At 43.7% G+C, this 25,558-nt stretch overlaps 2 protein-coding genes and 1 long non-coding RNA gene across 9 annotated transcripts in view; 2 read left to right on the top strand and 1 right to left on the bottom strand.

The window, feature by feature from the left end:
* The first annotated feature begins 2,347 nt into the window (after positions 1–2,347).
* Positions 2,348–24,018, top strand: Echdc2 (enoyl-CoA hydratase domain containing 2). Of its 7 annotated transcripts, none has more exons than XM_078026262.1 (10): positions 2,356–2,574; positions 8,049–8,116; positions 8,187–8,274; positions 10,158–10,244; positions 10,961–11,050; positions 12,512–12,568; positions 12,758–12,945; positions 16,803–16,853; positions 18,281–18,328; positions 22,184–24,018. In XM_078026262.1, the coding sequence occupies exons 1-10, from the start codon at positions 2,454–2,456 to the stop codon at positions 22,280–22,282; spliced, it is 897 nt and encodes a 298-aa protein (XP_077882388.1). In that variant the 5' UTR covers positions 2,356–2,453; the 3' UTR covers positions 22,283–24,018. The 7 variants fall into 7 exon arrangements, with proteins under 7 accessions (XP_077882391.1, XP_077882389.1, XP_077882388.1 ...); XM_078026261.1 differs by having other exon boundaries at positions 2,359–2,574; positions 10,958–11,050; XM_005326056.5 differs by lacking the exon at positions 22,184–24,018 and adding an exon at positions 19,091–19,767 and having other exon boundaries at positions 2,374–2,574; positions 10,958–11,050.
* Positions 2,973–7,733, top strand: LOC144368056 (uncharacterized). Its single transcript, XR_013427788.1, has 2 exons — positions 2,973–3,076; positions 4,508–7,733. It is a non-coding gene; the product is annotated as an uncharacterized LOC144368056 (long non-coding RNA).
* Zyg11a (zyg-11 family member A, cell cycle regulator) overlaps positions 19,223–25,558 on the bottom strand; it is a 42,762-nt gene continuing 36,426 nt past the window's right edge. Inside the window, exon 14 of the mRNA XM_078026266.1 lies at positions 19,223–22,421. Within this exon, the coding sequence (XP_077882392.1) occupies positions 22,258–22,421 (164 nt within the window). The 3' untranslated portion in view covers positions 19,223–22,257. The remainder of the gene's footprint in view (positions 22,422–25,558) is intronic.

The raw sequence follows: 25,558 nt of genomic DNA, 5'->3' as shown, positions 1-25,558 counted from the left end.
GCAGCCCTAGTGATCATATTTAACCACATGCAGCCTCCATCTCCTAGCTGAACCCAAAATGGGTGCCTGGGCAATGCAGGCCCACCAAAACCTCTTGGAATATGGATTTAGACTGATCTGTGATGCTTGATGATGGTAAATGCTTAAATTCAAAAACCATGGAGAGAAGAAGCCAGGTGTAGTGGTGTATATACCTGTAATCCCAGTGGCTCAGGAGGCTGAAGCAGGAGGATCTCAAGTTCAAGGCCAGTCTCAGCAACTTAGTGGGGTGCTAAGCAACTTATGAGATCTGTCTCTAAATAAAATATTTTAAAGGGCTGGAGGTGTGGCTCAGTGGTTAAGTGCCCCTGGGTTCAATCTCTGGCAAAAAAAAAAAAAAAAAAAAAAAGCCATGGAGAGTTGAGGAAGCTTAGAACAGCCACGTGGAAGCTTCAGTATGAAAGGTGCCCAGGAGAAGCAGCAGGGTCAGACCATGCACCTCCAGAAAGGAGGCATCTGGCTCCTTTTATGGACTGAATATCTACCCCCGACACCCTGACAATTCATGTATTGAAGCCTAATCCCCACTGTGGTGACAGAAGATAGAGACTCAGGGAGGTAATTAGTTTGTGAGGATGGAACCCTCATGAATAGGATTATGCCCTTATAAAAGACAGAAGAGCTTGAGTTCAACCCTCTCTGCTGTCTGCCATATGAGGCCACAGAGAGAAAATGGTGGGAAAACCTGAAGCAAGCCCTCTCAACACTGGGACTGGTAGTGCCTCGCTCTGAGACTTTCTAGCTTCCCAGACTGAGAAAGAAGTATTTGTTGTTTAAACCACCCATCCCATAGTATGCTTGGCATAGCAGCCCAAACCAGGACATTTCCACTGCCCATTCTGCTCATTGTACCCTGGTACTAAACCTCTCTTACTTAAGCCACTTTAGGTAGCTTTCCCTTGTAACTGGTATTTGTAACCAAAATATCTCTGGTTGATTGTTCGCCCAGGACTCAAAACAATAGTAATCCCACTGGTTGTGGTGGGCGCACACCTGTAATCCCAGAGGCTGGGGAGACTGAGGCAGGAGGATCATGAGTTCAGAGCCAGCCTCAGCAAGGGCAAGGCACTAAGCAACTCAGTGAGACCCTGTTTGTGGCTCAGTGGTTGGGCCCTGAGTGCCCCTGAGTTCAATCCCCAGTACCAAAAACAAACAACACAAAAAAAACAGTAATCCTATTTTTGTTAAAGAGGCTGTATTAATTGGTGACAAAGAGACCCCCCCCCCAAATAGCAGGGACTTGAAAGAGAATTTTTAGATCACCTAACAGTACAGCATGGGGCAGAACTGTTGGTGGCTTTGGGGTCTTCAACAAATAAAGGGTAGGAAGTGAGGGGAAGGGAGCATATTCACTGAACACTCTTGAGTGTTCCACCACATGGGAGCCAAACTGAAAGACCCTAGCCCAGTTAGCCCAGTTACCTTGAAAGACCCTAGCCCAGTTACCTAAGGCCAAGATATGAAACCAAGATACCAGGCACCCCATAAACAGGTTCAGGCGCCAGGCATGCTTTCCAGACAACCGGTTGAAGAACAGAGCACCCACATCCTGGGGCATGAATGAATACACAGGAACAGATAAGCAGGAACCGAAAGAATAGAATGCAGACCTGTACCCCCTAGGTGGCCTATATGCTAGATTTAAACAAACCAATAAGAAACCTGTTGCTTCCCGCCTGCGCGAAACCTGTCCTAAACCCTATAAAAATCTCTGTATCCCCAAGCCCGGTGTGCCAGTTCACCAAAGCTCCGGCTGAGGTTCTGCTGGGCACCCGCAGGCGCCTGTGTCTCAATAAACCACCTCTTGCTTTTGCAGCCAGTGTTTCGTGTGATTCTCCTTGGACAGAGATATGGGGGTCTTTCAAAACAACGCCCTGCTAGAATCTGTAAAGGGAGTTTGGGTGGACAACGGGAGACAGAAGCTAGCAATTCACAAGTATTTTTTGTGAGCCAATTTATTGAGTATTAAATTGGAAGGAGCATTACATTTAGTGAGAGGTGAGACACTGGCCTCACTGTCGCCCTCCATTATATTTGAGGCACAAACGCGAGGCGACTCAGGTAGGTAAGTGAATGTAGACAATACTCAACTAATGAATGACATATTTTAAATGAAAGCATATCTACTGCATATATGTGTAAGCAAAGGTCACACATCCCATTCAATCTCCATGCCACCACGAGGTAGTCACTGTCGCTATTCTTGTTTTTCGAATCAAAGCACAGACAAAAGCTTTGCCCCAAATCACAAGGAGAAGCAGAGCTTTTCCACCACCACCCTGGGCTAAGGACAGGGGCGCTGCGTCGGCCCGTAGGTGGAGCAGTTTGCAAGGCCTCGCCCGCCGCCGGAACTACGCGTCTTCAGCGGAGCCCAGGCAGCTGCGGAGCCAAGTAGCACCTTCCCAGCCCGCGCGATGCTGCGCGCTCTGCGGCTCCTGCGCCCTTGGAGGCCCCTTGGGGTCCGCGGCTGCACCTCCGATGGGACTTCAGGGGGCCATGAAATCCAAGTGCGCGCCCTGGCGGGTCCCGACCAAGGTAAAAGCGCGTCCCAGGGCGCGCCCAGGAGTCGGCCGGGCTGAGACAGACGATCCCCGAGCCCAGCCCTGCTGCAAAGGCCAAAGCGACGCCCCGCGCACCCGCGGCACGCGGGAAGACTACTAAGGCCTGTGGGCTCAGTGCTTTTGAGGACTGGATCTCAAATTGCCTGCTTCCCAGTCCAGGTTCTCTTAGTGGCTCAAGGCCGGCGAGGAGGATGCCCGGATTTGACTGGGATGGGACTTTGTCGGTCTCCTCAACTCCCCATTTGATGACCTCAGTCTCTGTGAGAGGGGGGAAGAGTCGCTTAGGGATGGCATTGGGTTAAAATACCAGATCATTTTCCCAGCCAAAGATCCTGGCAAGGTTCCGGGGGGCGGAGACGGCGGAGCCAATCCCGCTCGGCGTGCGGGGACTCGGGGAAGGGAGGTGCAGGGACAGGTCGCATGTTTTCCCTGCGCGCTTATTCTTCAAACTTTTGCTTCCCTCTGAAAGTTAACAGGTTGTTAGCAGATACCACCGTTGATTGCATGTTGTGTTCGGGTTTTGTGTGTTTGTTTCGGGTGCATTCCGTGAGCTGACCGTTGTCCTTAGTCCGCTGCGCTGAGCCATCCGGGTGAGATCCTTGTGGTGGCTTTGCTTCTCTTTAATCTCATCTCCTTCCACCGACATTTGATGAACTATTTGTGTCTGAGTTTTAATCTACGCCATTAGCGGTACATTATACATCTCGTATTTCTTATTTATGCCCTGACACTGTTTTAAAAAGCTATTTTCCCACATAAATCTAGTTCCTTGCTGTTGTATACTATTCCTTTATGTGCATCCGCCACTTTTGATAGACACAAGGGCCACCAGCGTCCCACTAAATCAACTTTCAGTGGTAGGATTGCTGGACCTTAGAAATACCACATATTCTCATGCTTGGTTCACTGACAGACTGGCAACAGTGCTTGCCTTGAGATATTTTTTATTCTTTTCCCCACTATCCAATTACAAAATTTTGGGGTTGGGGATGTGACTTAAGTGTTAGAACTTTTGCCTGGCATGCACGAGGCTCTAGGTTCATCCCCAGACCTGCACAAAACAAAACAAAAATGAGGCATAGAGGATTTAGCAATTAGAATCAGGTCTGATTACAAAGTTCTGAACCATGAGGTCATCACTGATTCTTCCAGTTACTCATTGATTCATCAAACAGATTTGTACATCAGTAAGTTGGATTTTTGGACTCACATGTAAATATTGGAATCCTTTCATCTAGAAATGAATAACAAGAATCAGTCGATTAAGCCTTTGCCCCTGCCAGAGGGCTTTAGGAGGATGAAAATCAGGGACAGAGGAGAAAATGAAGTCAAGGAAAAAGTCATGGAGGAGATGTGAGGAAGAAATCACACATAGGAGAACTACCCAGAAAGTGACTCAAGAGTCATTTGGTGTTCTTGTTAGAAGCCACAGCTCTGTCTTCACTGGGGCAGATGGCACCAGAGCATTGCCACATTGTACTTGTCCTGGAAAATGGGAGTGGCTGGTTCTTTAGCAGCTTTGTTCTTTATAGTTCATGGAGTAATTCTACTCCAAATCCTTACCTGGGCATTCAGGGTTCTCTGCCCCAGCCTGGCCTTTCCATCTTCTCTTCATGGTTCCTTTTTTTTTTTTTTTTTTAACCTTGTGTGTGCCTTTGTGTGAGGGAGGGAGAGTACTGGGGATTGAACCCAGGGGCACCCTACTACTTAGCTACATCCACAACCCTTTTTCCTCAATCTTTTTATTTTCCTTTTGAGACAGGGTATTGCTAAGTTGTCATGGCTGACTTTGAACTTGAGATCCTCCTGCCTTAGCCTCCTGAGTTGCTGTGATTGCAGTGTGAACCACCACACCTGGCTCCAATGGGCTCATTTAAAGCTTTCCTGTCTCTGTGTTTTTGTTCCAGCTGTGTCCAGAAGGTCCTGTCCCTTCCTTTCTGCCTCCATGAATCTTTCTGGAATTCCCCTGCCATGCTGCATGTCCCGCCTCCAGTTAAGTTTTGTGTGTCTGGGCTTGTCTTCTTCATAGGTTGTTAGCTTTTTTTGCAATTCTGGAGACCAAATCTATAGCCTCAAACCTGGGCAAACCTCTAAGACAAAGCTTTACCCCATCAATTAGCACTTTGTGGGTGAGGTGTGCTAGCTGCATCCTGCTGTTACTTGAGCAAACACTCTTGTTTCTAGACCTCAGTTTCCCCTTCTGTATAGTAAGAAGTTGTTAAACCAGTTGTTCTCCACACTACCTTCCAGTAATTTCTGTTGACCTGCCCATACACCATCCAGCCTATGATCCAGACCATCCAGACAGAAATGACCTTGGTCAGCTGCTCCAGAAATGTTCATGGTTTGGTAAGAGAAGACAGGCACACTGCAGAGCCACCCTCACTACTGGAGCAGAAAGGGCAATGTTCCTAGAATCCAGGCTGCAGCAAGAAGGCAGGGACCATGGCTGAGTCCTGTTTCTCCAGAACTTGGCATGTGATACAGCAAATTGTTGCCAAGTGAATGAATGAAAGCCAAATACTCCTGCCTGGCCTCTCAGGGCTTCCCACTTGGAGTAGTCTTCTGTTAGGTCCCAGAGCTGCCCTAGTCCCAGGACATTTTGCCCTGCTTACCGCAGACTCAAATTCTGGCTAGACACTTAGGGACACCTTTCTCTTTTAATCCTCATGACAATCTTTTAATTATTTCCCTTCACAGATCAGGACATTGAGGGTCTGAAGGTAAAGGGACTTATCCAAGGCCATGGAGCTGGTGCATTTGAGCTGTGACTTGAGCCAAAGACTGATTTGGCAGTCAGGTTTGACATGGTGGGTGCACACCTGGAATCCCAGTGACTTGGGAGGCTGAGGCAGGAGGATTGCAAGTTCAAGACCAGCTTCAACAGCTTAACGAGACCCTGTCTCAAAATTTAAAACAAATTAAAAGGACTTGGGGTATGGCTCAGTGGTAAAGTGCCTAGGTCCAATCCCCAGTAGCCAAAAAAACCAAAAAAACAAAAACAAAAAAACAGTGATTTGGCAGTCAGTATTCTGGGCATAACATAAAAATGGGAGAAGAGATAAAGTTAAAAGATGAGAGAATCAGTCAGAGAGAAAGGAAGGACAGAACAGGGAAGCAAAGCAGAGAGGGGAACATTTCTGTCAATGTTAGGACATGGTGACTAGATTAGTTTTCTGTTGCTCTATAACAAATGAACATGGGGTGTTCTCTGAAGAGAAAGGCAGATCAGCAGGGACAGGCCCCATGTCACAGGCTCTCCCTGTACACTGAATTCCTCCAGTTCTGGAAGGCACCCTGTTCTCCCTGCACCAGGTCCTCAGCTCGCTGCTCCCTCTGCTTGCAATGTGCTTCACTCCTGGACTGTCTGCACCCACCCTGACAACCAGCACTCATGCACATCCAATCACATATGTGCACTTACATGTGAATGCACATATGTGTACATGATGCACACACACTCATACACACACATGTGCACTCAAACTTTTTGCCTGATTTCTTTCTTCCATCAGTTCTCAACTTAAAGGTCACTTTGTCCTTTGGGGAATCAGCTGACCTACAAGGGGGTTGCCTCTGCCCCTTAGCATGTCCCTTACCTGCTTATCCATTTTTTTCCCTATGAGTTCATATTACAAATAGTAATTATTTAATATCTGTTTTCTCCGCTAGATTGTAAGTTCCATGAGTCTGTCCTGGTCTCTGGAATCAATGTCTCATATAGAAGCCAGTACATGTTAAATACAAACATGTACAGCTAGGTGAGGTTGTGCAACCTGTAATCCCAGCTACTTTGGGAGGCTGAGACAGGAGGATTATGGTTTGAGGCCAGTTTCTACAATTTAATGAAATCCTGTCTCAAAAAATAAAAAGGGCTGGGCATGTAACTTGAGGGTAAAGAGCCTCTGGGTTCAATCCCTACTATTGCAAAAAAAAAAAAAAAAAGAGAAACTTTAAGCTCAGTGGAAGAGGATTGCGAATTCAAAGCCAGCCTCAGAAAAAGCAAGGTGCTAAACAACTCAGTGAGATCCTGTCTCTAAATTAAAAAATACAAAATAGGGCTAGGGATATGGCTCGAGTGCCCCTGAGTATTAAAAAAAAAAAAAAAAAAAAAGGAACTTTGACAACCTGGTAGAAAAGAACCCAAGAAGGGTAACACCAGGAACAAATCTTTGTGTGAACTAGGAACTCCAGGGATGATGTGTCAGGGTAGATTCATCGATTGTAACAGATGTACCAATCAGGTAGGGCATGCTGCTAGTGAGGGAACCGTGCCTAAGTGGGGACAGAGGAACATAGGCACTCTCTGCACTGCACTTTCTGCTCAATTTTATTGTAAACTGTAAAAGTGTTTAAGCTGAGTGTGGTGCACATACCTGTAATCCCAGTGACTTGGGAGCCTGGGGCAGGAGGATCACAAATTCCAGGCCAACCTGGGCAACTTAGTTAGATTCCTCTGTCTCCAAATAAAAAATAAAAAGGACTGGGAATGTAACTAAGTGGTAGAGAGTCCCTGGGTTCAATCTCCAGTATCAAAAACAAAAAACAAAAATCCCTCTGGGTTTAGTTGCTAATTTCTTGTGACAGAAGAGCAGGTTGAGGAGCTGGGGTTGTGGTTCAGTGGTAGAGTGCTTGCCTAGCATGTGTGAGGCACTGGGTTTGATTCTCAGCACCATATATAAATAAGTAAAATAAAAACCCATTGACAACTAAAAAAATATTTTTTAAAAAAAGCAGGTTCATTTGCCCTCATGATTTTCAGCAAAATCTAGACTTTGAGAAACCCTACTGTTTCCTCAACAAATAGCTTTTGAGAGAAGGGCCAAGCTAGAGGGAGACTCAGGATTCTAATAACTTTTTAATGGACATTAAAAATTTTAAATTAGCACTGTTTAATCTGTGATGTCTAAGGAATCATACTTGGGCAAGGAAACTATAAAGAAATATATGGAAGTGATTACACAAAAGTTAGAAGAGTTACTTCTGGGGGGTCAAGGAGGGAGCTATGGCTGAGTCTGGGCACATGAGGGGTTGCTGAAATGGTTGGCACAATTCCAGTTCTTGATCCTGGGTGGTGATTATAAGAGTTTTGCCTTATTTTAATTCTTTAGAGGAAGAGGTTTGGTTGTGAAAGGAAGAAAATTATGGAAGGAGCTGTGAAATTGAAGGTGCTGATTTGTGCAGGCAGGGGCTCCTGTGGTTGTCTCCTGTTCCTCATCCCATTTTGCTTTGTGGTTCACAAGCCCTTCTACTTCCTCTGAGAGGCAGAAAGAGCAAAGATTACTGTCTCCATTTTACAGCTGGAAAAATTGAGGCTGAAGTTTGTGACCTGCCCCAAGTTCCACTGATCATCAAGGGCAGAGGCTTCCCAGCACCCAGGCCTCTTGCCTCCAACCACCCTGTGGGTAAGCAGAGCCAGCTCACTCAAGGCTGCCCTGTCCCCTGCAGGAATCACTGAGATTCTGATGAACAGACCCCATGCCCGCAATGCCCTGGGAAACATCTTCGTCAGCGAGGTAAGAAAGGAGGGCGCCAAGGTGGGGCTGGGGATGGACTAGGAAGTAACTGACAGGATGCCCTCTGCAGATGCTGGATGCTCTGGCCCGGCTACGGGAGGACCAGAAAGTGCGTGTCCTGCTCTTCAGAAGTGGAGTGAAGGGTGTGTTCTGTGCAGGTGGGTCCCTCTCTGTCCCCTGCAGGGCTCCCACCAGCCTGCAGGGATACATATTTCCAGTTTACAAATGCAAATTCTAAGAGAAGTAAAATTCCTTGCCTTGGGTCACACAGCCATATGACCAAAGCTGTCCACTGCACCTGTTATTTGGTTCTCACAACAGAACCAGCACTATGAACTTCAGTTTCAAAGGTAGGGGAAAATGTACGCAGGTCCACAGTGAGAAATCAAGAGAGCTGAGCTGAGAACTGACTCTGGAATGGTGGTTGGGAAGGGGAAAACAGGGACCATGAGGGAAGCATGAAGAGGCTGTGAAGGGGTCAAGATTGCTCAGGAGTCAAGAGAATATGGCTCAGCTCTTTGGTCTGAGCTGTTAGGATCATGTGCACCTATGATCTCCCACAACCCCAGTCCCTGACAACCTATCTCTATTCTATTTTCTTCCCTATGAATTTGCCTATTCTAGATGCCTTATATAACTAGAATCATGAAATATTTTCTTTTCTGTGTATGGCTCATTTCACTTATAGCATAATGTCCTCAAGGTTCATCCATGTTGTAACTAGGTGTCAGAACTTCTGTTTACCAAACACATTCTGTTTACCAATTCATGTGCTTTTCACTTTGGGGTCAGTGTGAATAATGCCCCATGTGAGCACTGCTATGCAAGTATCTGGGTGAGTTCCTGTTTTCAACTCCTTGGAGTGTTGATGTAGGACTGGAATTGTAACTTTATTTATTTATTGTGATACCAGGGATTTAGCTCAGGGGTGTTCTACTATTGAACCACATCTCCATCCCTTTTTATTTGGAGACAGGATCTTGCTAAGTTGCCCAGGCTGGCCTTGAACTCATGATTCTTCTGCCTCAGCCTCTCAGATAGCTGGGATTTACAGGATGTGCTACTACACTCAAGTTTTTGAGAAGCCACCAAACTGTTTTCCAAAATAGCTACATCTTTTACATTACCCCCAGCAGTATTCTAGGGTTCCAGTTTCTCCACATCCATGCCAACACTATTTCTTAAATAATAACCATCCTAATGTATAGGAAGTATGGTTTTGACTTGCATCTCTCTAAAGACTGATGGTGGTGAGCATCTTTATGTATGCTATTGATCATCTGCATATCTTCTCTGGAGAAATGTGTATTCAAGTCCTTTACCTACTTTGAATCAATCCTTTTTTTTTGTTCTGGATTTGTAGGGGTTCTTTATATATCTTAGGAAATAATTTGTGTGTGGTGGGGGAGAGAGAGAGACAGACAGACAGACATATGCCAGCTATCATACCCAAGGCTACACACAGCTAAACAAACTCTCTCTTCTGATCCACACCCCAAGCCCTGTTAATACTTTATCAGATATATGATTTGCAAATATTTTCTCCCATTCTATGGATCATCTTTGCACTCTCTTGTCTTTTGATGCACAAGAGTTATTTTATTTGATGAAGTCCAATTCATTTTGTTGTTGTTGTTTGGTTTTTGAGTTTTTTGGTACCAGGAATTGTACCTAGGGGTGCTTCATCACTGAGCTACATCCCCAGACCTTTCAATTTTTGAGACAGGTTCCAAGTTGTTGAAGCTGGCCTTAAACTTGCAATCCCCTTGCCTCAGCTTCCAGAATCGCTGGGGTTACAGGCATTTACCACTGCGCTGGCCTCATTTGTCTTTTTGCTGTGGTTGTTGCATCTCTCCTTTTTCAGCACTCCTCTTTCTCCTTCTGGCTTCCTTGACTGTGTTTCCTGGTGTTTCTCCTTCTTCTCTGGCTGCTTCACCTCAAGACTCCTTTGCTGGATCCTTTAGCCACCTAAAGGATTAGGGTTAGATTCCATAACAAGCCATTTTCCCAAGGGATGGCACCAAACCCTCGCCATCTGCAGGTGCGGACCTGAAGGAGCGGGAGCAGATGAGTGCAGCAGAGGTGGGGGTCTTTGTCCAGCGACTCCGAGGCTTGATGAATGACATTGGTGAGATCTGGGAGTGGGGTCCAGGGTTGGAAACTCCTGATGCCAGCCCCTCCTCACCCACCCTCTAAAGAGAATACATGTGTAGACAGATTTGGGTATGGCCACAAGAAATTCTATAAGAGGGTGCAGAGAGCATTCCTACCCCAGAGGGGACCCTGGCTCTTCTGCCTTTGTGCTCCATTCTATTGACCACTCTTAGGGTTCAAGTCTAGCCATTCCAGAGGAGTCAAGTTCACCAAACAGGCCTTTAGGCTTTGACAGTTGCAGGAATCTTTGCCAGGAATACCCTTTCTTGGGTTCCTGAACTTTCACTCTCCTTCAAGGTCTCCATGCTTCCTCTCTCAGGAGGCCTTCCTGACCCACCCTCCAAGATTTTTTTATTGGAGTACCAGTCTATCAGTCATTTTGTCCATTTGCCTTCCCCATTAGACTGAGCCCCATGGGGACAGGGGTCACACCTTCAGGTCTGGGTTCCCAGCACCTAGCACAGGGCTTGGCACACAGAAAGGCTGGGGCACAGTCAGCCCATCTCCCACTCGCATCTCCATTCCCTGTTTCCCTTCCCCATGGCAAAACTGACTTCCCAGTTAACCTGGCTGAGGTACCAAGGGAGGTCTCCAAACCTAGGGCTAGTGAGTCCCTTATTCCAACTAGCTTGCCCCTCACCAGAGGTGGGTGTCTGTCTTGGTCCTGACCCTTCTTCATCTCCACAGCAGCCTTCCCAGCACCCACCATTGCAGCTATGGATGGGTTTGCCTTGGGCGGGGGCCTGGAGCTTGCCCTGGCCTGTGACCTTCGAGTGGCAGGTAATGGGCAGGGGGTGAAGAGGGGAGGGTTAGTGAAACAGGCTGTTGGGGTTCTGTAGTCAGCCTCTGCTCTTGGCCTTCCAAGAGAAAAGCTGAAGGAGGGTAGGGGGAGACACAGAGGGAACACAAGCCTTTACCTATGAGAACTGCTTCCCTCAGTATGATCACACAGACGTCAGAGCAACTGATGACAGGACAGCAAAAAGAGCATGGAGAAGGGAAGCCAAGGAGGGCAGAGATCATGTTCAACCTTCCAGTTCTGTCCAAGTCAGATTATACCATTGATTGAGCCAAGAGGCAGTTGGTCACTGGCCCAGCTAGTTGCAAGGTGACTGAGCAGAATATTGATTGCCCTTAGATTCACTGTTGGCACTACTTGTTCTGCAGTTGAGCCTTGAGGAAGGGGAAGAAGATAACTGATGGGGTTTTTTTTATTTGTTTGTTGTTTTGCGTTACTGGGGATTGAACCCAGGCCTTGCACATGCTAAGAAAGTGCTCTATTACTGAGCTACATCCCCACATTCCCAGCCCTCAGCTGATGGCTTTACAAGGTCGCTGACTTGTTAATGAAGTGCCATTCTTGGAGGTAGTAAGTATGTGGTGGTACCTCTCCCCCAAGCTTTTCCTGTTACTCCAGGCATAGCATTCAAAAATATGTAGCTCCAGGCATGAAGGGGGCTTCTGTCTACACCAAGTATGTCAAAGAATTGACCAGGTAGTGTGGCACTAAGTACCAGACCATAGCCCCAATTTTGCTTCTCACATGTTTCAGGCAATTAATTCACAGGGTTTCTGTGATGACAAGAGATTAAGAGTGGGAAACTCCCCCAAAGCAGTGACACGGCCAGTTCGTTCTACCTACACTGCATGGGTCAGATGCTCTGTGCTGAGGGAGTTCAGGAGAGGCCTGTATGTGGATCAAATAAAGCTTCTCAGGGGAAGCAGAACTTAGGAGGAGGACCATCAGGGAGATCTCAGACTGTGACCAAAAAAAAAAAAAAAAAATGTTGGGAGGTATAACCATGATTGGAACAGAATCCATCAACACTCTAGGACAGGCCAGAGCTAAGGGTCCATAGGACAGAGAATCCACTAAGACAGAGGAGGTATCAGGCATCTTCTTGAAAGAAGAACCCCAGTTCTTCTTTCAAACCATTATACTCTGAATCAGGCAGAAGAGGAACAATCACCTTTTTTTTTTCCATCATTGAAGCTCAGGAAGGCAGAGACTTGCTGGTGACTCACAACTACACAGAGGGTGGTGAGATGTGGGACTGGGTCTCTGGACTTCCAGGTTAGGGCTCTTCCAGAGGCAGACTCTGGGTAAGCATGGGTGTGCCCACATGAGGAGAGAAGTGGCTGAAGGGGTGAGGAGACCAAAGCAGGAGTCTCTTCTCCACAGAAATTTGCAATGAAGGATGGGATTGGGAGGGAGTACTTTACTCTCCTCTATTTAAACAGCTTCCTCTGCGATCATGGGACTGATTGAGACAACTCGAGGGCTCCTCCCAGGGGCAGGTAATCTTGCCTACAGCCTTAACCTTCTCTCTGCCCAGTTACACCATCAAAGCCCTTCCCTGCCTGCTTTCCTGGGCCCTGTCCTCCCATCCTACCTCAATCTGCAACTCTGAGAAATCCAGGCAATTACCAGGATGGGGCTTCCCTGGGTTCCCCCTTCTCAACCTCACTTACCCTCCATCCTGGCAGGAGGGACTCAGAGGCTGCCCCGCTGCTTGGGGGTGGCCCTGGCGAAGGAGCTCATCTTCACAGGCCGACGTCTGAGTGGCGTACAGGCCCACGCACTGGGACTAGTGAATCACACCGTGGACCAGAACAAGGAAGGTGATGCTGCCTACCATCGGGCACTAGCACTGGCTCAGGAGATTCTACCCCAGGTGTGTAGACAGCCAAGCACAGGCTGGAGGGACATTGGAGGCCCTAAGGGTAAAGGTATTCCTTGGGGCTGCACAACATCCATTTACTCAAAGACATAAAATGAACTCTCTTTGGAGTTTTCCCACTCTTTCAGTAAACAAATCAAAGCAAATTTTAATTTTGAATTAAAAGAAAAATTGAATTCTTTAGGGCTGAAATCCAGTGGACTCATAACCATTAGAATAGCACTGTCCATATCGGATGATGGCAATGCTGCCCATCTCTGCTGTCCAGGATGGCAGAAGACTCATACTAAGTTATTAAATCAAAAAACTTAGCTCCTCACACTAGCTACATTCTCAAGGCAAGTGGCCAGTGGCTACTGTATAATACAAAACATCCTTTAAGTATCCCCAAAGACTGAAAAAGCAAGATTCTTAAGTGGATGCAAAACTACCATGTGCCATGTTTCCTGACACACTGCATAATTAATTTCTTAAAATATGCAGGACATGTGTTAAGACTCATTAATTTCCTAAAATCTTCAAGGTAATGGAGGTGTGGCTCAATGGTGGAGTGCTTATCTACTAGCATACACAAGATTCTGGGTTTGATCTCCACCATAGCAAAATAAATAAAAATAAAATCCTACAATACTTTCTGGAGATAGTTTCCCAAAGGGTTTAGAACTGCTCCTTAGGGAACAGATTTAGGCCTGACCCAGAATCAACCCTACCAGCTGCAGGGCCAAAGTTCCAGTAAGGATACCCAGGATCTGGCTGGCTAGGGTACCCAAGGCCCTGAGAAGCTCTGCTGGCTTTTCACTAAGTGGGACAGACAGGAGGCATGAGGGGTAAGAGGGGTAGGGTGGGATGGATAAGGTCTCAAGTTTCCATATTCATAAAAGCTGCTAAAATGTAGTTAGGTTTAAATAATTTAAAATAATATTGATGCACCCTGGACCAAGTACCTTTAATCTGTCAGACACAATGTTAGGTACTTTAATACAGTGTCTCAATTAACTAGAATAAAACAGTAGGGTTAATTATTATTTTTGAGAAAATAGACACAGAAAGATTAAGTGATTTGCTCATTAAGGTCACAAAAAGTGATTGCAATATCAGAAAAAAAAGCAAACACTGGTATTTGGGTATTTATTTTGCACGAAACATAATATTAAAAACTCATGACTTTAAGAATGCAAAACATACAAAATTTTAAAAACTTTAAGCCAAATATATAATCCATTTCAAATACAAAAACTTTACAAACATTACAAAGCAATTAAAATATAAACCTGTAAAAATGTGAGCCATACCACTAACAGAGATCATTTCAATAACCATAAATAGTGTTTTGTTTTGAAAAAAAGAGAAACAGAAAATAATTCCCTGTAAACTGAAATAATCCTCTTTTATAACTGAGATTTTTTAAAATTTGGGTATTAGGGACTATCTACTTTTGGAATTGACAATGACTTGCATTTAAAACAGAATTTCACCGGGCACAGTGGTGCACACCTGTAATCCCAGTGACTTGGGAGGCGGAGGCGGAGAATTGCAAGTTCAAAGCCAGCCTCAGCAACTTATCGAGGCCCTAAGCAATTTAGCAAGACCCTGTCTCAAAATAAAGAATAACTAAAAAGGGCTGGGGATGTGGCTCCATGGTTGAGCACCCCTGGATTAAATCCCCAGTAGCTTCCCGCAAAATTGAATTTCATTTTCATTTTTAGTGTGAGGGGTGTTTCACTATATTAAATGGAGATTCTGGTGACCTTTCCTGGACCACTTTAATGCTATAAGGTTCTTATTACTTTTGGTCAGAAAGTCTTCAAATTCATACAGAGTTCAGAATGACTCCAAGGAGTGGCTGGCGGCAGATTCCATTGAGAGCATCAAACTAGACTGTGTATAGTGCCTTTTTGTATAAACTGGGTAACAGAAGCTCAAGATGATTTATATTTCCATGTATACTGAAATAATGGCAGCATACTAATAAAAATTATTGATTATTTGAATACTTAAAAGTAGTTCTGCTCAGTGGTTCAGGAGGCTAAGACAGGAGGATTGTGAGTTCAAAGTCAGCCTCAGCAAAAAATGAGAAGCTAATTAATAAGCAACTCAGTGAGACCCTGTCTCTAAATAAATAAAAAAAATGGGGCTGGGATGTGGCTCAGTGGTCAAGTGCCCCTGAGTTTATTCCCTGGTATCAAAAAAGAAAACAGTAGTTCTGTAAACCAAAACATCAGCCCACCAAAACATAGTAACTATAGTCATGAATTCCACAGCTGGGACCTTCTTGAGGGGGCGGGGTTTTCAGGGAAACAACCTTCAACTTGCATTATTTTACTGGAAATTCAGAATGAACTTTTCCCAGAGCTGGACATGGTGGTACACACCTATTATCTCAGCAACTCAGGAGGCTAAGGCAGGAGGATTGCAAGATCAAGTCCAGCTTGGGCATCTCAAAATTTAAAAGTTTAAAAAGGCTTAGGAATGTAATTCAGTGAGAGAGCACTTGCCTAACACGTGTGAGGCCCTGGGTTCAATTTCCAATAAGGGTGGATAGTAGTGAATGGTGGAGGTGATACAGGTTTCCCAGATGGGGAGAGTGCCAAGGTCAGTGTGATAGATGGTTGAGTTTAAACTATTAATACTGTAAATGCAAATGCATTCTACTGTAAAATAAATAAATTTTAAAAATAATACTGTAAAGGCAAAGTTCTTATCTCTACACTTGAATTTCCCTCTTAAGTAGCAAATATACATTATACTTTGAATAAGGGATTTGGATGTTTTCTATTTGAACATCAAACATGTTAAATGTTAACTAATTTGGTTTTTTGTTTTGATATTAGGGAGCAAACTTAGGGCCTCACTATATCAGGCAAGCACACTACCACTGAACCACTCATTATATATCACCAGCCACCTGACCCCCACCCCTTTTTACTGAGACAAGTTTTTTTTGTTTTAATTGAACCCAGGGACACTTTAACAACTGAGCCACATCCCAAGCTCTTTTTATTTTTTGGGACAGTCTCATGAAGTTGCTTAGGTCTTTGTTAAATTGCTGAGATTAGCTTTGAACTTGTAATCCTTCTGCCTCAGCCTCCCATGCCATTGGGATTACAGCCATGTGCCACACTACCATACCCATTGAGAGGTTCTTGCAAGGTTGCCCAGGCTGGCCTCAAACTTGGAATTCTCCTGCCTCAACCTCCTTAGTAGCTGGGATTACAAGTTTGCACTACTGTGCCTGGCTTTTACTTTCTTTAGTGAAAGATGTTTCTTTATTGTGTAGTTACCAACATAACAACATATTCATGGCAAACAAAGAGAACAGAGGAATAAGAAGGGCATAAAGTAAAAGTCAGAAAAAGGAAACAGTGGGGTTTGCAGTTGCTGAGATGAGGGGGATAGAGGAAGGAAGCAGGAGTCCGATGACTCACTATATAAATGTAACTAGATGCTTTACTTCCTTGGGTCTCAATTTCATATCTGTAAAATGGGGGACTAATGAAGACACCAGACTGGAAGATGGGTAGCACTATTTGACAAGTCTGTGGATAAGAAAGCACTTTATAAACTGTGGGATGTTGTACACATTGGAAGGATGGATTGACTGACAAAAAACCCAGTCAGTTGGGATGGGGAAGGTCAGAATCAGAGTCTACTTCCTTCATTGTAGAAAAGGAAATTCAACCTAAGAGGCAGGTCTAATGCTATGAAGTACAATTGACAATAGAATGGCCCAAGCTAGGACTAGACACAAATGTCTAGACCCAAAACCCATACCTTACAATAAAGTTGTTACTCCCTTCAATTCAAACCTTTCAGCACTGATCCTCCCTCAACCACTGTTTTCTGTTTCCTAGGCCCCCATTGCTGTGCGGCTAGGCAAGGTAGCCATTGACCGAGGAATGGAGGTAAGATTCCACCAGGTCAGGACTTGAGTTGTTAAAGTTAATTGTGACTGGGATGCAGTACTTTCCCCATCCTTACAGCCAGACAACACAGCTGAAAAGAACTCAGGAAGTGAACTCATCTAACAAACTCCCAGCCTGACCCCTCTCTGTGTGTGCTTCAGTTTACCCATCTACAAAATGGCAAGTTTGGCCAGACAATATTCTTGGTTACATTTTATCCTCAACTCTCTCCAAAGGAGAGGAGAGGAAATTGAGGTTCAGAAAGTGTAAATGTCTTGCCCAAGATAACAGAAGAAGTGAAGAATAAGAACCTGGATCTGTGTGGCTCCTAATCAAAGTTCTTGGGTTTGTGCCGGCAGTATCTGGCTGCAAGTGCAGGGCTCAGCATGATGCACTGGGTGCAGCTAATCCATTCCTAGAAACCAATTCACTTACACTGAATCCAGGCCTCAGCTGGGAAGTGGGAAACAGAGATGAAATATGGTCACTACCCACTAGGTGGGGAAGGAAAATATATAGACACAAATCACTAATGGAACATTATGGCACTGAGAAGACACCCCAGAAAGGTTAGGGTGAGGCTATCCATAGCTTAGTCACATGCTGTTAAACTCGATGAAAAGCAAATAAAAATATCCAATTTCCCTACACACTAATCAACAGTCCAAGTGCTTTCTAACAGCCACTTGTGGTTAGTGGCTACTACACTGGGCAATACTGGGTTTAAGAATGTTTTCTAGAATTGGGCCTTGAAAAGGATAAGAATTTCAGAGAAAGGTTAAAGCATGAACAAAGGCACAGAGGTATATAATTAAGCAGCTTGACTCTGGTGGAGTGAAGACACAACAATTTAGCCTGGAAGCAGAGAGGGGCACAGGTTTGGTGCTGGACCACACGAGTCCAAAGCCCTGCTCTTCCACAAACTATTATCATTGGAACCTTTCTACTACTGCCTTACATTTCTCAGCTGAGTAACAGCCATAATGGCCCTTGGTTGTGAAAAGTAAATGAGACTACACATGTAGTATTTTTAGGACAGTACAGGTCAGTGGACAAGAGAGGATAGAGAATGTACCAGGTCAAGGCCTGGGGCTCCTTCCTAAGGGAAGAAGCCAACAGTTAACTCCTAGGGGTGACAGGGTGAGGGTAGGGGCATAGTGAGGTGGCCAGGAAGGAAGAAAGGACTCTGGCTTGACTGTGTAGCTCTTGCTCCCCCTTCTTTGAAGAATCATCAACTCTCCCCATGGTTCTCAGCCCCCATTTCTCTCAGCACTGTTTTGCCACTGTTATAAATGGTATTCCTTCTCCAGATAGAGTTCCCTCTGCTCCCAGAGGCTGGTGTCCGCAGTAGAGTGGGCTGGCTGTCAGTGCATGTGGATGGAGCTGGACAAAGCCAGGCTGATCCAGCAAGCACTTCTTTCTTTCAGGTGGACATCACATCAGGGATGGCCATTGAAGGGATGTGTTATGCCCAGGTATGTGTCTGTTGCTAGTCCACAAACACTTGTTAGTGGACAGTGGGCCAGACTAGGGGAGCCTTGGGTGATACATGACCAAGCAAGAAGCCCAAACAGTCTGACTCTAAGGTATTTCCAGGGAAACCCCTTAAGACTGTTTGTTCAACTACCTAATGGTGGTACATTCTGCCCAGTTAGTGCCCATAGACTTATAAGAGACCACACAGGGGCTGGGGTTGTGGCTCAGAGGTAGAGCGCTTGCCTGGCATGTGTGAGGCACTGGGTTCGATCCTCAGCACCAGTCACCACTATAGGGGCAAGGCTGGATTTAAGGTGTCAGGCTTGGTTAAAACCTACAGACTGTGCCCAATGCAGGGGCTATAAACCTGAGCCTGACCTATTTGGCTTGACTCTCGGGTGAGTAAAATATGCTGATTTTCAGGAAAATATCAAAATCCTCTGAAACAGGGTGTTGGGACCAGTATAACCTAGTGAGAATTACACTGCTAGACTTCTTGCTGCAAGCAGCCTCCTCACACTGCTACAAGAGGTGGTGACCTCTCTGCATGCATGTGCATAGTGCACAAGAGGTGCCCATGGTGGGCAGGCACAGGTGCCAGAGACTGCCCTGTCTTCTCCAGGAGACCAGGAATCCAAGATCCAAGTACAAAAATAATGGAAACATTTGGACCCTGGCCTTGTTAGGGGTGGACAGGCTTAAGCAGCTGTTTGGCCTCTGGCTCTGCTTCTCCAAAACTAATATTCTATACACTGTTGCAGAATATCCCAACCCAGGACCGGCTGGAGGGCATGGCAGCCTTCAGGGAGAAAAGGCCCCCAGAGTTTGTTGGCAAATGACATTTAACCTTAAGTATAGGACATGCATGCCTTGAGCAAGATCCAGATGGAAAGTTTGCAGCAGGATGACCCTCATCACTTCACCTCTTTGGCCTTCAGTTTCTTCACAAGGATGATGATGGACATAAAATGGCTAGGGTTGTGCCTGATACCAAGGTGCTAATCACGTGTCTACTGCCACTTTCCTTATTACTCACATTGGCTACATAATGATTAGTATCGGATTTACTTTGGAGAATCCCTGGCTTTCAGTGATCAGGTAATTACTAGAGTCAGCAAGGGGTTTTAAGAAGGCCCTCGTTTTTTCCTCTGGAAAAGAAAGAATAAATAAATCCTAGTATTGATTGAACACTGTATCAGGAGTTAGACTGCCAATTCCAGCTTGGACACTTTCTTGCTATATGACCTTGGACAAACCATTTAGCCTCTATAGGCTTCAGCTTCCTTTTCTATAAAATGAATCTGTTGTGAAGATTTAAAAACCCTCATGTTCAGGGCTGGGATTGTGGCTCAGTGGCACTTGCCTAGCATGTGTGGGGCACTGGGTTCAATTCTCAGCACCACAGAAAAATAAATAAAAATAAAGGTACTGTTGTCTATTTACAACTAAAAAAATTTTTTGTAAAAACCCTCATATTCAAAATATATGTTGTAATACTTAGTGAGAACAAGTGAAATCACTACTCTGAAAGCATTTTATAAACTACAGAATGACACGAAGACTTTTCCAGGCCTTCAGTAGCACAGAGAAGAGAGCAGTTAATTCTGATGAACAGAAGGGAAAGTTGGGAAATGAGCAGGCAACCATGGAAGATGAGCCTGGAGGAGTAACAGGCATTTGAATAAGAGGAAGGCTGAGGGCTGGGGATATAGCTCAGTGGTAAAGCATTTGCCTAGTAAGCACAAGGCCTTGGATTGAAACCCCAGTACAGGGTGGAGGTAAAAAACCATCAGGAAGGTTGATGGGAACAGCATGGGCAAAGGTGAGCAAGAGGATAACACACTTGGAAAATAAAGGGGTTGGGGGAGACCTAGTATTCGTGAATCCACACTAGTCTCAATACCCTTCTCCTCCTCTTCTACCAAGGTGACCTCATGGTCATCCTATAACTGGCTGAGCATTCTTAGCACATACTCTGGCCCAGAGTCACTAAACACTGGCAGGGACACATACCACTAACAGTGCTACTTGCTGCTAAATACAAATGTGCCAAGGTTATATGTGTGTTCTGGTACGAAGAACAGCACAGAGGAGTTGAATCCTTAGAATCAGCACCAGCCTCACCAGGTGAATGACCACTCAGGAAAGTAACAACCTTTCTGAACTTCCTTTTTCTCATGTGTTAAGTGAGGAGAATAATTTATGTACCCCAGAAAATGGCTGTGAAAGAGACAAAACTGGAAGAATATCTGGTGCACAGTTGGATCTCAAAAGATACTGGTTCCCGGGCTGGGGATGTGGCTCAAGCGGTAGCGCACTTGCCTGACATGCATGTGGCCCGGGTTCGATCCTCAGCACCACATACCAACAAAGATGTTGTGTCCGCCGAAAACTAAAAAATAAATATTAAAAAATTCTAAAAAAAAAAAAAAGATACTGGTTCCCATGACACATCCTTTAGCAAAAGTTAGAATCTAATAACACAATGTTCCAAGGTACTGGAAACCTGGAAACTAGATCAAGAAACTCGAAGAAGAAGAGTGAGTGTGAGATAAAGGGTGCAGTTTGAAGAAGGATTCGGTTACAAATTACACTTATCTGCGAGGAAACTGGTGAGTAAGAGTATGTAATGTGTTTTAGAGTAACTAAAAACGACATACTCAATGAGTCCCAAAGATGGCACACAATACTTCAATTAAGAGGTAAATCCAGCTAAAAGCACAAAACTCTAGTCTTAAAATATGCTAATAATCAAACAGGAATTTAGTTTAGTTATTTGAAAACTTAAACAGAAGATTGAGAATATAGCTCAGTAGTAAAGTACTTGCATAGCATGCGAGGCCTTGGGTTTGATCCCTGTTATGGGGGAATAAAAACGAAAACTTAAGCAGATGAATGACAAAGCAAATTCATCAGTTGTCAATAATAAGACAAGGAAGGAATTCATACTTTATTCCTCAGAGCAGCTTTGAAGACAAAACAAACAAAAGCTTCTGATAGAGTTTATGCTGTAATTGAGGCTTGATTTCAGAAAAGTGACCCCTTTGACTCCATGCTGAATAAGAGCACCCATAAAAAAGTTTAAGAAAAGGAAAAAAAAAATCCCAAACTATAAAATATATATTCTTTTCCCTCTACCTCTCAAATGGAAAGTACTCTAGTATCTGGGGTGGGGTGGGGGGGGATTAAAAAAAGAAAATCTTTTCTCCCCTTCCAACAGGTTCCGTTTTCTAGATATTTTCCCCCATCTCTTGAGGACTGAGGATTGAACCCAGAGGTTCTTTACCACTGAGCTATATCTCCAGCACTTTTTCTTAAATTATGAGAAAGGATCTCACTAAGTTGGCCAGGCTGGCCTTAAACTTGTGACCCTCCTGCCTCCTCCTCCTAAGTAGCTAGGATTCAGGTGTGCACCACTGTGCCTGGCCAAAAAAACATTTGAAAACATATTATTTCCCATCTTCAGATACTTCTTTTCTGGTAGCTTCACATACCAGGAATAACAAATGAGGGAATTTAACATAAATACCAAATTTCCCTGTAGGTCTGTCCTTCCTCTTCCCAGCAAAGAGGTCCTGTTTCACTGACAAACTCCCCAAAGTGGAAAAACTGTTCAGGGTCAGAGAAAACTAACATAGCTATTCCAACACAAGCTCCCAAGTCTCCCCACAAAGTCCACAATAACTGGTTTTTCAACACTACTGCTAAAGAGGTTTCCATAAAATGATTCCAACTTGATTAGGGATTATGACTAGCATGTAAATCTAACTTTTTTATAATTTACAAAAAAATCAACAAGAAAGGTCAATGAGACACCTAATACACAAACACCAACAAACATTTTCAACATTCAGTTACTGACAGGGAAGGAAGACCTGGTTACGAGGAACAGAGCGCACCTTGGAAGCCCTCAGATTAAGAAGGGTCTTCAACTCAGAGGGAGACTCCGATAATTCATGAAATGCATCCTGAAGTCCTCTAGAATGGAAGTTGCCATCTGCTGTGCTTGAGGATTTGCCTGACTGTGCCCCTGGATATCATACAAAAGCTGCAATCCTCCTTCTTCAACTAACATTTTGCAGTATTTGCTAGCTAAAAGAAAATGAAAGACACTCTGTAGACATCCAGCATTTTAAATAATCCTAAATCACCATATTCACCTTTTAGAAGAGTATAGTCAGATACAGTGCCACACATCTATAGTGTGACTCAGAATACTGAGACAAGAGGATCATAAGTTTGAGGCCTGCCTTGGCAACTCAGCAAGGCCCCAAATTTAAAATTTTTTTAATTTTTAAGGAGGGCTGGGGATGTAGCTCAGTGGAAGAGTACCTCTGGATTCAATCCTTAGTGCCCCTGCACACACACAAAAATACAATATATAAAGGTTGACGCCCTTTGGACCAGGAATCAATAGTTAAAATGAGTCAATTTCAGGGTAATCTGTAAAAATTTAAATAATGCTTGGTTTGTATGAGAAAACAGATGATCATCTTATTATGTTTACATCTAGATAAATAAAAAAAGATGTCTAAAGCATAGTTATGTAGATGGACACAATATCTTTATTTTTATTTATTTTTTTAATGTAGTGCTGAGGATCGAACTCAGAGCCTCAGGCATGCCAGGCAAGCTCTCTACCACTGAGCTATAACCCCAGCCCTGCTTCAGACATCTTTAATCTTAACTTTTATTAAGGCGGGGAGGTACTAGGGAAGAATAGCATTACCTAAGATTAGGTAGAGGGAAGTGATGGGAAGGAAGGAAAGGGGATGTGGGGATAGAAAAGATGGTAGAATGAAACAGACATTATTATTGTATGTATATATATGACTGCATGACCAATATGATTCTGCAGCAAGTACACTCAAAAAATAAGAAATTATATCCCATCTATGTATGATATATAAAAGTGTATAAATGCACTCTACTGTCATGTATAACTAATTAAAACAAATAAAAACTTAAAAAAAAATAAAAGCAAATTTAGCCATGTACAAAGGCACATGCCTGTAATTCCAATTACTCAAGAGGTTGAGGCAGGAGAATCACAAATACAAGGTCCACCTGGGCAATTTAGCAAGACCCTATTTCAAAATAAAAAATTTTAAAAAGGGCTAAGGATGTAGCACAGTAGTAAAGCACCCCTGTGTGAAATCCCCTGTATGGACAGGAAAAAAACAAAAAAAAAGGAGGATCAAACTTCTTTTTTTACAAAAATACACACTTTAAGTTAAGGCAACATGCTGAGCAAAATAACATATTGGTTTAAAGCTTTTTTTTTTGGCATTTTAAATGCATGATTGAATGTACAAAGAAAAGGAATTTTTCAGAGTCAGAATGAGCTCACATAAGCCAACCTACTATTAACCTGGAGCAGAAAGAGATTGTAGGTCTTAACAATCTAGGAATTTAAATTTTAACTTATAAAATCAGAACATAAAGTTGGTCCCTCAAAGGGCAAGACATGAGAAGAATCTTGGTTTTTATTTAGGGGTAAAGGAGAGGGAAAAGAGAAGTCTTTCCCGAAAATGCAAAATTACAGTCCCAACTAGTCTGAATTTTACTACCTGAATGTCACTGGGAAAATTAATGTAAAGGGTGGGGATATGGCTCAGTTGATAGAGTGCTTGCCTCCCATGCACAAGGCCCTGGGTTCAAGCTCCAGCACCACACACACACACACACACACACACACACACAAAAAAAAAAAAAAAAAAAAAATTAATGTAAAAATCCGCCCAAGCCTAGGAAAACCTCTGAAGTACTTCACAAGTGCAAATACAAAACTATGCTGAAGGAATATGTTAATTTAGTATAAAAAAAAGTGAGCTCATAGGGGCTGGGGTTGTGACTCAGTGGTAGAGTGCTCGCCTTGCATGCGTGAGACCCTGGGTTCGATCCTCAGAACCACATAAAAATAAATAAGTGAAATAAAGTTATTGTGTCCAACTACAACTAAAAAATAAATATTTTAAAAAGTGAGCTCACAATCAAAAAACTACAAACATGAAAATCAAGCCTCATTCAACACGCACACAAGATGATCAGATACAGACCACAAAACTTTTAAAGAATAAAGGATAAGAAAATGTGAAAAAGAAGCAAAGATGGATCCATGTCTGATAGAAGTGCCACAAGAACAAAGTGGGTGCAGTGGCACACCCCTATAATCCCAGCAATTAGGGAGGCTGAGGTAGAAGGATTGCAGGTTCAAAGCCATCCTCAGCAACTTAGTGAGACCCTGTCTCTAAATAAAATATTTAAAAAAGGGACTAGGGATGTGGCTCGTGATTAAACGCCCCTGGGTTCAATCCCCAGTACCACAAGAAAAAAAAAAGATGATTAGGCTAATAGCAGTACATAATAGCAACAACACAAGACAGTGAAAATATTCTCTCAAAGGCTGAATGACAATAACTGTCATTCTAGAATTCTATACCTATCCTTATACCATTATTTAATAGTAAAAATAGGAGGGAGGACCCACATATTTCAGTTAAAGAGATTATATCTCTAATAAACCATCAAACCCTGAACCTAGAAAAAAAGTTGGTGGGTAAAAGAAGCAGTGGTGAACAAAGAAAATGATAAACATTTGAGTAAAGTGAAATAAGCATTGGATGCATAAAATAACAATAACTAAACTGTCTTTAAGAGTATGAAAACAAAGCAAGGTGTAGAGGCATACACCTTTAAACCCAAGAACTCAGGAGGCTGAAACAGGTGGATCACAAGTTCCAGGCCAGCCTGGACAACTTAGTGAGACCCTGTCTCAAAATAAAAATAAAAAAGCCAGGCATGGTGGCACCTATAATCTCAGCAGCTTGGGAAGTTGAGGCAGGAGGACTGAGAGTTCAAAGTCGCCTCAGCAACTTATCAAGTCACTTAGCAACTCAGTGAGACCCTGTCTCTAAATAAAATACAAAATAGGGCTGAGGATGAGGCTCAGTGGCTGAGTGCCACTGAGTTCAATCCCCAGTACAAAAAAAAAAAAAGTTTCCTTATCAGTACAGAAAACATGGAATATTTAACAAGATTTATAATAGACCACATACCAAGAAGTTTCAAATGGAGCAGTCATCAATGTTAAAAGGAAACCATATCAGAAAGAAAAAAAAAAGACTTCTTTTATAACCTAAGTATAACCAAAACCTAAAACCCAAAGGCTATACACCACAAAAGTTTGATTTGTAAACATGATAAAATTAGGGGCTGGGATTGTGGCT

The sequence above is a fragment of the Ictidomys tridecemlineatus genome, chromosome 11 (genome assembly GCF_052094955.1).
Source record: "Ictidomys tridecemlineatus isolate mIctTri1 chromosome 11, mIctTri1.hap1, whole genome shotgun sequence".
Classification (NCBI taxonomy): Eukaryota; Metazoa; Chordata; class Mammalia; order Rodentia; family Sciuridae; genus Ictidomys; species Ictidomys tridecemlineatus.
This window is presented reverse-complemented; position numbering and strand designations above follow the sequence as displayed.